Genomic DNA, 12650 nt, shown 5'->3' with positions numbered 1-12650 from the left:
AAAAGCATAGGTAGCAGGATGAGCAAATCAAAACATGCACCGTCAAAGATCCTTCGCAGCGCATCTCTCGTCTCATTCAGCTATGACCGGGGCCCGGAACAATAAGCAACCCGCAGCTCATCATGGAGCTCCCGCATCACCGGCCCGCGAAAGCACGTGCCCGCGCGACGCGATCCGCAGCCGCTTCCCCCCCACCCCGCCCCAGAAGCCGCCCCGCCCCAAGCCCACACACTCGAAACTCTGTTCTAATTACAACCAACACCAACATCCTCAATCTCAACGCCATCGTCCATCGCCATCACCACCATCATTATCGCGACGCCACCGCCACTCAGCCATGCCCCACCACCAACCCCAAACGCGCCCACGACCATCACGACCATCATGCCCGACCCCGAATTGCGCCGATCCTCCTCATCGTCGCTGCCCTCGCCCCGCGCCCTCCTGACGCGCATCCTCGCCGGCCTATCCGCCCCCATCTCATCGCCCGACGCTGACGACCACGACGTTCCTCCGCCGCCCGGGCTGACGCCCGCGGCCACGCTCCGCGCGCTGCCGGAGAAACAACGTAATTTGCTGCTTACGCTGCATGTGCTGTTCCCGCACGAGCTGCTGCCGGCGCTGGATCTGCTGGATCGGGGGTGCGTAATGCGATTGAGTGTTATTGGTGCCAGTAGTGGTGGTGATGCTGCTGCTGTGGGTAGTAGTGCTGAGGAAAAAGGAACGAGAGAAACAGGCGGGAGCGGGAGTGCGGCTGCCGGAAACGCAGATGCGGATGCAGACGCAGACGCAGACGCAGACGCAGACGCAGACGCAGACGCAGACGCAAACGCACTCGTTAGCAGCGCAGATGCAGATGCAGATGCAGATGCAAGCGCAGACGCAGGACCAGCGCAACACAGCGCCAGCACAAGCAGCATCGCAGCGGGACGGGCGCGCCGCCATGGCGGCAGCGGCAGTAGCAGCGGCAGGACCAGCGCGCCCCAACCCCCTCCAATCTATTACGTGCGCTCCGCGCAGCCGCGGCCGCAGCAGCACTGGCGCTCGCGCAACCGCCACCATCACGACGACGATGACAACGACGCCGACGACGCCGGCCCCACGCACTACGAGGTGCGGCTCGCGGCGTGGTCGTGCTCGTGCCCTGCGTTTGCCGTCTCGGCGTTTCCGGCGCTCAGCGCGGACGCCTCCCGCAAGCTCGAGGACTGCGACGACGGTGTTGTAGATGGAGAGGACGACAGCGGAGTCGACTCGTTTGGGGGGCTGCGTTCTGGGAAGGACTTGCCTCCCGTGTGTAAGCACCTGCTTGCGAGTGTGTTGGCTGAGCGTGCGGGATGGCTGTTTGGTGCTGCGGTGGGGGTGGTGGGGGAGGGTCAGGGAGGCGTGAGCGCTGAGGCGGCTGCGGGTTGGGCGGCTGGGTGGGGTGGGTAGGTGGGTGGGAGTGTGGTGGTGGATGCATGCTGGGCGTGGGGATGTGGGACAGTGAGCGAGACGGGTCAGTGAATTGAATAGCTGCCTAGCTGGCTGGCTGGCTGGCTGGCTGGCTAACGGGGTGAGTCACTGGGTGGCGTGCATGATGCGAGAAGCGTTGAGGCATACATAGACATAGACGATGGGGAGTTGAGGTTGGGCATGAGACGCAGACGGAGAGCATGAGAGGTACACGAAACACGAGATACGAGAAGCACGAGATACGACTAGACACTACCTATGGCCTGCAAAACATGGTCAGATTCCATATCCGCTTTTGACGAGCAGTCATGGACATGTTCAAACCTACCGTAGATACTAGATGTGAACCGGACAGGTCAAGTCAAGTCGTGATAGGGACCACAACCGACAACTGATAATATTAAAAGTATATCAACGCCATCACAAAAGCGTCCTCAAAGCTACATTCAAACCACATACCGCACGCGAACCAGTCGAGGCCAGGTAATCAGACCATCCGCACCACGTGCGCGATGCGAGATAGATACATTGAGGCAATGAGACACATTCTCGGGCACAAGAGCACGAGACACAGCCAGCGACCTAGACACCAGACCCCAACAAGCACACAAGCACAAGGGACGTACACACGCAGACCACAACTGACACATCCACAGTCACACCTCAGCTTCAACGTCCCCCTTCATCCCAACACTTCACGCCCGGCTCAGCCCACAATCGTACGCGCAGACACGCACGCATGCTCACGCGCGTCAACCGATCTCATTTCTCTATGCTAGCATGTCATTACCCACAACGCTCGCTCATGATGGCGCGGCCGGCCGGTCGGTCGGTCGAACTTTCGCCCCGCATGCTCTCGTTCCTCCGCTGTCTTCCGCGCGTCCCCATCATCGTCACCATCCAGCGACCCGACTCCGCCCCTCTATTTCCTCTTGTCGGGCTCCTTTCCCCTGCTCTTGTCGGCACCGCTGGCGCCGCCCTTGTCCTTGGCGTCGCCGCTGCTGGCGGCCTTGTCCTTGTCCTTGTCGGCGCCGCCGGCGCCGTTGCCGTTGGCCTGCTTCTCGTCCTTCTTGGCGGCGGCGCCGTTGGCGCCGTTCTCCTTCTCCTCTTGCTGCTGCTTGTTCTGGATCTTGTTCTCGATGAGGTCGTGGAAGGCCGTGATGGCGCGGATGAGGCTGCTGAGGTAGATGGTCATGAGCTGGTCGTTGGTCTTGATGCTCATGGCGCGCGCGAGGTCCGAGTCGCCTGTGGCGAGCGGCGACTGGCCCGCGTCGGCCGCGGCCACGGCCGCCTTGGGCGTGTTCAGGTTCGGCAGCAGGTTGAACACGTCCTGCAGGTTGCCGAGGATGGCGTGGTTGAAGGGCAGCTCCCCGTCCAGCACCTTTTGCAGGTAAGTGCCGATGTCGCGCAGGCGCAGATGCAGCCCCTGCAGCGATTGCAGCTGCGACGTGATGCGCGTCGACAGCGTGCCCACGGCCACGTCGCGGATGTCGCGCAGCAGGTGCTCGACGCCTATCTCCTCCGCCTCCTCGGCCTCGATTATGCTCGGCGTGTGCACAAACGTCTTGCTCGTCGTGCTACCATCCTACATGTGCGCACCCCGTGGTTAGCTGTCATTCGTGTGTGCGTGTGTGTGTTTGCGGGCGAGCGCAGTGTCGGCGGCCGGGCGGCTTACATCTCTAATCTCCTCGACGGCAAAGTATGCGTCCGTGGGCACGCCCACCTCCTTCGGCTGCACATCGATGATGACCAGCAGCGGGTTCGGCGTGTACCGCTTGAATAGCTCGTTGATTTCAAGGTCCGATGCGCGCAGCTTAGGCCCCGAGTGATACCAGCCGATGAGCTTCTCGCGCGCGTTGACCTTCTTGAACATCTCGTTCATCGACTCGACGTAGTTGTGGTCGAGGAACCACACCGACGGGTCCTTCTCATCCTCCTCGAAGGGCACTGCAGGGAGGCAACGGCGTCAGCGCAAATGGCTCATGGATGCTATGGGCACGGGCGTGGGCGGCCTACCGGCGAAGCTGTTGGATACCCGCACGTTTTTGCCATCGTTCTGGCCCAGGAGCACGCCGACGACGCGCTTCTTGGTGCCCTTGGCGGTGCGGCCGTAGTGGTCTGCTGCCGATAGAAGAACCAGAGGCGCGACGGAGACGTTCCGCGTCACCAATGAGAGCGTCTCCGCTGTGGTGGCGGGCATGGTGGGCCGGGGTGATGCGGCTGGTCGGACGGTGAGGCACGGAGCGGAAGCAGAAAACGACAGAGGCGGCCTGGGTTCGAAAAGGACCGGGGGTTGTTGAGGGATGAGGCGGATGGAGTGTTGATGTTGTCGTAGTAGCTGGGCCCCGGTGTGGCTCTGGAGCTCTGAGCTTCCGCCCCGTCATGCCAGGCGGTGAGGCCTTTCTGCCACCATCACGTCTTCTCTGCACGAAACACGTTGAAACTTTTTATTATTGTCTACATATATACATACAACGTCGCAAAGCCACTACGTCTTCGCCTCCGCCATCTCCTTGTCCGGCTCCGCCTCCGCAGCTGGTCCATCCATGACCGGCATGCCCGTGACGACTCCCACGTCCGCCGGGTCGATGTCCTGTGTGACGGGCGGGCCCTTGAACTCCTTCCGCCCCCGGATGACGTACCACAGCATCGAGATGGAAGAGAAGCCAGCGAAGACGGCGCTGGCGTAGTTCATGTCAGTCGCATCGACCGGCAGCGACACGGGCATGCAGAAGAGCACCAACGCCAGCGCGATCCAGCAGATGGTCATGATGTTAATGGCAAAGCCGAACTTGCCCAGCGAGAAGCTGCTGTGTTGCACCTGTTTGCGGCCGCGTAGCACCGAGACGAGGATGGGGCCGCCGTACGACGCACTGAGGCAAATGGTCGCGCAGCCGGTGAAACTGACACTCGAGTTAGAAAAATTTCTCCGTCTGGGCCGGAACGGACACTCACCTGTTAAAAGCAGCCGTGGATCCAAAATAAATCAGTCCTAGCAGGCAGTCAACGACAGTAGAGAGCACGAGGCCCCACAGAGGAATGCCAAAGCGCTTGTCAACGCGCGACCACAGCCGGCTACCAGGGATGGCGCCATCGCGCGCAAAAGCGTAGGTGCAACGCGATGCGGCCGTCAGCGCGCCAATTCCCGCGAATACAAGAATGCCGAGGAGCAGGAACAACAAGCCAAAGCCGCCACCCGCGCTGCCCGTCACCGTCTTGAAGAGGAGGCCTATGGGCTGCCCATTCGCAACGTTCAGCAGCGTCTCGACGTTTGGCAGGACGAAGAGGATCGGGATGAGATAAATGACGCCCGTTACGCCGGCCGCGGCCACGGAGAGCACAATGGCTTTCGGAACCTCGCGCGCTGGGTTTTGCACTTCCTCGCACATGGAGGCAACCATGCCGTAACCCGTCAGCGTGTAAGCGGCTTGCAAAAGGCCGACAAAGAAAGCCCAGCCGGACGGCCTGGGAGTGAATGAGCAACGGCGTAGACGCAGTAGATGGGGAAAACGTACCATCCGCTAGCAGACGCATCGTAATGCGCAAAGACAAACTCTCCGCTCCTTCTATCGTCGGCCATTGTCAGCAGCGTAATGAGGATAACTATAACGCTTCCACCGGTCCAGTAGATACAGATCTTATTGATCAAGTCCAGGTACTTCGAGCCAAAGACATTCACCAAGAAGCTGACGAGCATGACGGCCCAAAACATCAAGATCGTCTGCCACGCATTGGGGACAAAGTCCTCGTCCCACAGACTAATGGCACTCAGAATCAACTGCCCGCCAGAGAAATTAATACTGCACGCAATGAGCCAGTTCCCGACCAGGGTCAGCCAGCCCACGATCCACGACGCAATCGGGGCCCACCGGCGCGTACTCAGCATCGCGGCCCAGTAGTAGACGCCCCCGGCCGTAGGGTAGACGGCGCAGATCTCGGCCAGGCTGGCCGCAATGGCGAGCGAGATCAGCGACACGAGCACCCACCCCCACAGCACCGTCACGGCCTGCCCGTCCGTCAGCGTAATGTACAGCGTCGTGCTGAGCCCGAACGGCACCGCCATGATGGCAAACGACAGCCCCAGCACCGACATCATGCTCAGGTTGCGCGGCAGCTCGGCGCGGTACCCCATCTGCGCGAGGGCGTCGTCGGCCGACGGCGGCGCCGCAGCCGCCGCTTCACCGTCGCGAGCGAAGGACGAGGTCGAGGTCCGCATCGTGGCAGTAGGAGGAAGAGGACGTCGTGGTGGTGCTTTCGGGCTTAGGCGAACCGGGGTGGTGGTCAAAGGCGGAGGCGGGGCGGAAAACAACCAGGGCCAGGCTGGGCGGGCGGGCGGCGCGGCACGGCGGCGCGAGTGGTGCGCGTCTGGGGTCGTCGTCTGGGCAAGAGTGGTGGTTAGCGTCAGCGGAGTCGTCGAGCTTGCCTCGTCTCGTCTCGTCTCGTGCTTGGCGGCGGCGGCGGCGCGGAGGGGAGGGGAGGAGCCAGAGCGTTCGCTCGTGGCGAGGACGGATGGGAGACGGATTCCGCCCTGTGGGTGGCGATTGGGTGCAGAAGAGGCAGGGTAGGTATTATTGTCACCGGCGGCATCACTCACATATGCAGGACACAAGGTACGTTCAGCCACACACAGCAGTACAAAATTGGGACGACAAAAAGAAATCCTTGATCGTGCTGCGGAAGAGGGAAAATGAGAGAGCCACGAGGGCGAAAAAGAGAGAAGGAAAGGCAGAGATCAGATCACATGCAAAGCGGTGGGCGGCAGCCATGGCGCGCCGCCGATCAAGCTTGTCTCTGCCCCGCGATAGGTGGCAGTCCAGCCCCGCCGACGATACCCTTGCCTCGGCTTCCCCGATAAGACTAGCCGCGCCCGTGACACACCACTCCACACCTCAACAAAAGCCACAGCAGCGGCGACGACGACCATCATTTGGAAATAATAACTAGGTACCTACCTATCCATTGTCATTGAAGCGCCTACGTACGTTAGGTCATTCGGCCTATCTTTCTTATTATCTGCTCGTATCTACCCCGTCAACCCCGCCTCCACCGCCCGGATCTGCAGCGCCAGAAACCGGGAATAAATACGGCACAAGGCCAAATTGCCGCCCATGAACCACAGCCCAGGATGCCCGCTGGGGCGCCACATGGCGTTGACCTCGCCCTCGGCATCCAGATCCCACACGTCGCGGCAGCGCGCCGCCTGCTCGGGCCCGAGCGCCTTCTCGACGCTGGTGCGCATGTTGTCGTAGCCCGTGGCCAACACCACGACGTCGGCGGGGAGGCGGCGTCCATCAGCCAGCACCAGCGCGTCTCGCTCGAAGCCGCTGATGCCGCCGGGGCTGCGCGCCAGCTTGATCTTGCCTTCGGCTATCAGCCGGCTCGCGCCCACGTCGATGTAGTACCCGCCGCCGCGCGTTATGTACTTGCGCCATAGCCCGCTGCCGGCCGGCCCGAAGTCGATTTCGAAGCCGGCTTTCTGCAGCCCGGCAAGGTTCTCGGCTTCGATTTCCGAGACCGCATTGGTGAAGTTGACGTGCAGCGCGAACTGCACCGCCATTGGCAAGCTCTGCCCGTAGATGTCGGCCTCATCGGTCGGCGGGCCTCCGTCCTCGTACATGCCCTTGTGGATCATCATGAGGCCCTTGGACGACTGGATCACGTACGTCCCGCTGCGTTGCACCATCGTCACGTCCGCGCCGTTCTCGACGTAGTTCTGCGCGATGTCGTGGCCGCTGTTGCCCGTGCCGACAACTACTACCCGCTTGCCGCGCAGGTCCTCGCTTGTTGCCGACGCGTCCTTGTGCTTGCTGCCGTGGTACACTGTCCCGGCGAACTCTGCCTGGCCCGGGAAACTGGGGACTTTGGGCTCGCCCGAGTGCCCTGTGCAGAAGACGATGTGCCGCGGCTTGAGCGTGCGCGTGCTGCCATCGCCGCGCGTGATGGTGGCTGTCCATGTGTGTGTCGCGTCGTCGTAGGACGCCGAGGTGATCTTGCTCGACATCCATACATTGAGGTCGAGCAGTGTGGCGTAGGCTTCAAACCAGTCTGCGAGCTTGTCCTTGGGCGTGAAGAACGGCCATGTGCAGGGGAATGGCATGTAAGCCATATGGCTATAATGCACCGGATCGTGCGTTACGAGCGTCTGGATACAGTTACTATTTGCTGTATCTTCAAAGAGTAGGCTTAGAGAGGTTACTTACCCTGTATCTGTTCCGCCAATTATCTCCGAGGCGCTCGTTCTTGTCGATAAGCAGGCATGACAACCCCATAGCTTGAAGCCTGGCGCTAAGGTTGAGTCCAGATTGGCCTGGCATATCCCGTTAGCACTGACATTTATAGAGCACTGTATTCACTTACCAGCACCAACACAAATAACCGCTGGTTCCTCGTCCAGGAATTCCATTTTTCTCTGCTTTCTCTCGGCCCAGTTCCCCTTGACGGTACCGCCCTCTAGGGAGTTGTTCCCTCCATGCGGCCTCCTCTGTCCGATTTGTTCTTCGTATCCCTTGATTTCCTGGAGCGCCGTGTAGAGCATATACGCCTTCCAGGCACGGTCTTCGCCCTGTACGAGACGCAGCACACCCTTTCCGCGACCAAAAGCCGTCTCAAAAGTAAACATGCTCTCAATCCACTCCAGCCCCTCAACAGGCTCTGCCTGCGACGGCGCAAACTTGCCGCTAGACGTAAGATTCAGGCCCGCGAGGGCGAAGCGGGGCTGCTGCGCAGCGAGGAAAGGGCTGACATCGCCGATGCCGTGCAAAGTGCGCAAGTCCCAGCTCAGCGCGCAGTGGTCTCTGAACCAGCAGTCGCTGTGCAAGACGCGCGGCAGGCCGGACGCCAAGTCATTGCCGGCGAGGACGGCATTGAACGTAGCGACCCACTCCGCGGCGATGTCTGTGGGCGACGAGGGCGTCGCTGCCGCAGCCGGCTTGGAGAGGACGGGCTGCTGCGGCTTGGAGAAGGTGGGGAGCTTGATGGTGTGGACGGAGTCGGTTGCGAGCATGGCGACGACTACGACGACGACAGTTAAAGAATAGAGAAGGGACGAGGGAGGTTGGGGTGAGAAAGAGGCGACGCTGGGCGCGTGTCGAAAGGTACTTATAGCCCGAGTCGCGAGGGAGGGGGCGGTGGTACAGGAAAGGGGAGTGGCTCCTTCCAATTGATCTTCCAGCGCGCAGGCGCCTCAACTGACGGCGTAGGGCGCGCCTTCCAACCAGGTGACAAGACACAGGTGGCACGACAGCGGTGCGCGTTGTTGGGAAGGTTAGGTGGGTGGGTGGGCGAGGCGGCGTTTTTCGAGTGAGTGATCGCGTCGCGTTTTTTTTTTTTTGGCTCTCTGCCCCTCCTCTCCCGTCTTGCCGCTCTTCAACATGGCAGCTTGGCCGGCCCGTTGGCAACTTGGCCGTTGGCCGTGTCTTTTCCCCGCCGTAACCCGACTCGCGCGCTGTGGGGAAGGAACGCGGAGAGCGTGTCGGCTAACCTGCCCGTTTGCGTCATCACCCCGCATTTGGACACTTCAGCTCGGCATCATCTAGCCCGCCGTTTCACCTTCCTTGGGCTCTTTTGCGTGCGGCCTGATGAGGTGTATGGCTGTTGTGTGCGCGTGCGAGCTGTGGTCCTACCAATTATTCAGCTTCGCTGTCTGCGGAGCAGCCTCCGCCGCTAGAGAACGAGCAGGCGCAATCGCAGACAACAATCAACACAGCTCGCTCATGGTGGATATTTCTCTGGACAATAGGTAGACTTATTGATTTCCAAAATCTCGAGCTGCGGAAAGCTGCCTGCTCTGCGAACTGGTGGCTGGGTACGTGTGTATTTCCAGAGAACTCACCCCGCGGCGGAGTTGCCTGATCAAGCAATTCCGGGAGCTCAAGTCAAGGCCCAGCGACGGCCTTCCCTCCGTTCCACACACTGCCCCTCCTCCTCCTCGCGACCACGGACGAAGGGAGTGCTTATGTACTTGAATTTAGTCCGCAGAGCGTAGGTTCCACTACATACCCCCCCTGGCGGATCCTGTGAACGCTCATGTGCGGTGTTGATCGCCTAGTTGCCTCCATTTATCTTCATACTTGACTCGTCTGCAATCTTGCTGATCGTTACTGCTATGGTTCATACCGTGGCAGACGCTGGAGCGCGTGGTCATGTGGTGGGTTCGCGTGGGTTGTGGATTTGTTAGATGGCGGCGTTGTATGAGTGTTGGATACTTGTAGGAAGAATCATGAAGGAGCTACGGAATTATAAATGGGAAACGATGTTGGACATAACAGACAAGTGATTCCCATTCCAGTAAAAGATCTCTGAAAGCTAAAAAAGCCAGGATTCCGTTTAGCACTTACGGGTACTACGGTCGGAGAGGAAGATGTTGATACCCTCATGAGCGATGTGATCAGCTATGAACGCAAGCTCTGGGTCTACGTAAGAAGCAATCCATAGGGAGCGTTCTCCTCTACTTACATGATCATGTAGGGATGCGTCATTGCAGTATCTTCAACATCTAAATCCAAAGAGATGAGACACACTTTCGTTACTTAAGGAGTATCTCACTACGAGGATACGAATGATAGCATTTTCCCCTCCGACAGTAGTAGCATACTCTGACAGACTAACAGCTACTACTTCTTCAGTTTTGCTCCAAGACCTGCATGATACCGTCATCAATTTATGTGTATATTTCAGATTCTCATCAAAGCTGCCGTTTTGTATGCTCCTCCTATTTCCCTTGATAATACCCGAGTTCTTCTTGGTGGCATTATATTATACTATTTCTCTGGCGAAACAGGGCAGAGCTTTTGCTCTATCCCCGGCAATTCCAAACTTCATACGAAAAGGAAATACAAAAATGATCCACAGGACTGCTCTCTACAAAACTATTGGTTGATCCATGCCGCCGAGTCACAATTTCTTTCATCTCTGATAATAAATTCATTCGAAGATTTCTGTGTCAAGTATCTAAAGCACTGGCCAGGGAAATCATTGTTCTTAAATGTATTCCTCCAACACACAGCATTGCATGGGCTACTCGTGCCATCTGCGATCTCCGTCTTGTTCTTGGTATTGAACGCCGCACACAGCTGTATGCAGTCGTTGAGGGACTGTGTCTGCTGATTCACGCTGTTCACGCCGGTGCCATATATGCTGTTGAGATAGCTCTTGCCGCAAATTTTCAGGAAAGACATAGGCTTCGAGGATCCATATGAGATGTTGTAGACAGTGTTGTTCGAAGAAGGACAGTCGCTGAGTAGGGTAGTTGTAGGACCGGGAACCTCAGTAATGGTCACTGAAGCGATGATTGAGTCCGAAGACGCGGTGATTAGGTTCGTGGAAGGCGATGACCCAGAGCTCGTGGACACCGATTGCGCTGCGGATGGCTCCTCCTTCTTGTGCCTGAGGGCTCCTCCTATTCCTCCGCCCACTGCTGCCCCAATCACCACCACTGCAACAATAGTACTTATGATCCAGAATGTCTTAGGCGCGCATCCGCATATCTTACGACGACGGGGCCTCTCTTCCTCGCCTTCAGCGCGTATTTTTCCGGTGTCGATGTTCGAGTTTAGCGGGGAAATAGTCGCTCTGTCTGGATGTACAGGCTGAAGGCCCTCGTGGGGAAGGCGGGAAGGCGCCACCTCTGGGAGGTCGGATAAGGCTGGTTCCGCCGCAGTGCTCATAGTTTTAAGGGCTCTTTGTCAAGGTAGGCGACAAACCGACACAAACAAACAATCGTCGATTGTACCGGAATGGTGGAGCGAACAGTGAGAAGGCTATGACAAGTGGCATTTCACCACCCCCTTTGGCTATTTTCACCATCCCACGTGATACCTAGCTACACGGAGTAACCGCTAGTACACTTACACTATAACAGTCGCACAAGAGTATCCACTAGCAACAGTAATAAGGAAAATTACTTCCGCTAGTTAGTAGCAACAGTATAAAGAACGTGCGAAGAACACGCAAATAGCGAGCGAAGAGACAAGTAAAGAGACACGCAAAGAGAAACACGCGAAGGGACACGCGAAAAGACGCGTATAGTTTCTATTAGGTAACATAAATACTTAAGCGGGCAGGCGGTAGAAGAGGGTGGTGAAAATAGCTAGAGGGGGTGGTGAAATTATCCTTCGCCATGACAAGTAGATGATGAGCATCAGGCAAATAAGCGCCTACATATATTGCCCTCAGGCAACAAGCGCCCACATTCATGGGCATATACTCATGTATGTACCACAGCTAGCTGCAGGGCTTATGGATTGTATACCCGCTAGACCTTTTTAGTTGTTTGTGCATGCAATATGGTCACCTTCTTAATTGGGCAGGCATTAGCAGCATTTAGTAGCAACATAGAAAATTGTTACTGGAAGCTAAAAGAAGAGAACAAGTATCTGTGTAGCGCTTTGTTGCCGAAGAAATTCCAATTTACCAGGCCGTTAATCCGCAGCTAACCCACTATCAACACTGAATCTCGATTGTTCATGATAGCGAAACGATGAAATTAACTACGATTAACGGTTTACGACTGCATCAACAACTGCGTATAGTATGGTAGATGCTTCCTAGAGTGTAGCATAACATAGTGCAATGCTATGTATCTATAACCCAAACTCAATAGGTACTATTTCCGAAAAAGGTAACCGTTGTTATGGAACTTCCAACATGGCAAGAAAGACGTCGAATATGCAACCAACAAGATGCAGAACGCAAAGCTCGGACAGGTAAAGGCACGGAGAGCGTGTGCCTAATCTCCAATCAAACAATCAGATCAGTGTCGTCATAGAACGTGAAACAAGCAGCCCAGTGACGCGGGGAGACGTGGCGCAAGAGAACTGTATAATAGCATATACATAGGGCCGGCTGTACAAATTAAGCCACACCTTATAGGGCCTAACTTCGAAAAGGGTAACCATATCTCTTGGAACTTCGAACGTAGCAGCAAAATCTCGAATTTGCTAGCCAATGGCGCGTCGAGAGCAAAGCTCGGGCGCTTCTACCACATTTTGGTAGAGGACCGTGTGTGCGGGCGGGGATGGCTGTGGTGGGGGGAGTGAGTGAGTGCGAGTGAGTGGTGACTGCTATTTTGGGACTGGGCGGGCGGAAAGTGGGCCTTCCGGTTTTGAGGTTGTAGAAAACTTACAATAACCTGAACCTTCCTCTTTCAACATCCATGACGTTTACTACTGTCCTCCTTAGGTAATTTGGCTCCTACCCGT

At 57.4% G+C, this 12650-nt stretch overlaps 5 protein-coding genes across 5 annotated transcripts; 1 reads left to right on the top strand and 4 right to left on the bottom strand.

The window, feature by feature from the left end:
* Nucleotides 1-384: 384 nt before the first annotated feature.
* Nucleotides 385-1431, top strand: K452DRAFT_305041 (uncharacterized protein; the record flags this gene model as incomplete). Its single annotated transcript, XM_033542864.1, has 2 exons — nucleotides 385-748; nucleotides 851-1431. 2 exons carry the CDS (start codon nucleotides 385-387, stop codon nucleotides 1429-1431), a joined length of 945 nt encoding a protein of 314 aa, XP_033401765.1.
* Nucleotides 1432-1894: 463 nt separating this feature from the next.
* K452DRAFT_242555 (uncharacterized protein) lies at nucleotides 1895-3664 on the bottom strand. The gene is made up of 3 exons (XM_033537874.1): nucleotides 3469-3664; nucleotides 3128-3399; nucleotides 1895-3037 (listed from the first exon to the last, which is right to left on the bottom strand). The coding sequence occupies exons 1-3, from the start codon at nucleotides 3650-3652 to the stop codon at nucleotides 2375-2377; spliced, it is 1119 nt and encodes a 372-aa protein (XP_033401764.1). The 5' UTR covers nucleotides 3653-3664; the 3' UTR covers nucleotides 1895-2374.
* Nucleotides 3665-3940: 276 nt separating this feature from the next.
* Nucleotides 3941-5584, bottom strand: K452DRAFT_219377 (uncharacterized protein; the record flags this gene model as incomplete). Its single annotated transcript, XM_033536409.1, has 3 exons — nucleotides 3941-4355; nucleotides 4408-4917; nucleotides 4968-5584. The coding sequence occupies 3 exons, from the start codon at nucleotides 5582-5584 to the stop codon at nucleotides 3941-3943; spliced, it is 1542 nt and encodes a 513-aa protein (XP_033401763.1).
* Nucleotides 5585-6475: 891 nt separating this feature from the next.
* Nucleotides 6476-8795, bottom strand: K452DRAFT_263563 (uncharacterized protein; the record flags this gene model as incomplete). Its single annotated transcript, XM_033538651.1, has 3 exons — nucleotides 7810-8795; nucleotides 7649-7759; nucleotides 6476-7620 (listed from the first exon to the last, which is right to left on the bottom strand). Exons 1-3 carry the CDS (start codon nucleotides 8453-8455, stop codon nucleotides 6476-6478), a joined length of 1902 nt encoding a protein of 633 aa, XP_033401762.1. The 5' UTR covers nucleotides 8456-8795.
* Nucleotides 8796-10319: 1524 nt separating this feature from the next.
* K452DRAFT_305038 (uncharacterized protein) lies at nucleotides 10320-11117 on the bottom strand (the record flags this gene model as incomplete). The annotated part of the gene is made up of 1 exon (XM_033542863.1): nucleotides 10320-11117. The coding sequence occupies one exon, from the start codon at nucleotides 11115-11117 to the stop codon at nucleotides 10320-10322; it is 798 nt and encodes a 265-aa protein (XP_033401761.1).
* Between the last annotated feature and the right edge of the window lie 1533 nt (nucleotides 11118-12650).

The sequence above is a fragment of the Aplosporella prunicola genome (assembly GCF_010093885.1).
Source record: "Aplosporella prunicola CBS 121167 unplaced genomic scaffold K452scaffold_3, whole genome shotgun sequence".
In the NCBI taxonomy this organism is placed as follows: Eukaryota; Fungi; Ascomycota; class Dothideomycetes; order Botryosphaeriales; family Aplosporellaceae; genus Aplosporella; species Aplosporella prunicola.
The sequence above is the reverse complement of the archived record's forward strand: the minus strand, read 5'-3'. Positions and strand labels throughout refer to the sequence as shown.

Coding starts and splice junctions, on each gene's coding strand:
- K452DRAFT_242555 (XM_033537874.1), bottom strand. CDS start 3,652: ATGCCCGCCACCACAGCGGAGACGCTCTCATTGGTGACGCGGAACGTC. Junction 3,400..3,468: donor GGTATCCAACAGCTTCGCCG/GTAGGCCGCCCA, acceptor GCCTCCCTGCAG/TGCCCTTCGAGGAGGATGAG. Junction 3,038..3,127: donor CCGTCGAGGAGATTAGAGAT/GTAAGCCGCCCG, acceptor GCGCACATGTAG/GATGGTAGCACGACGAGCAA.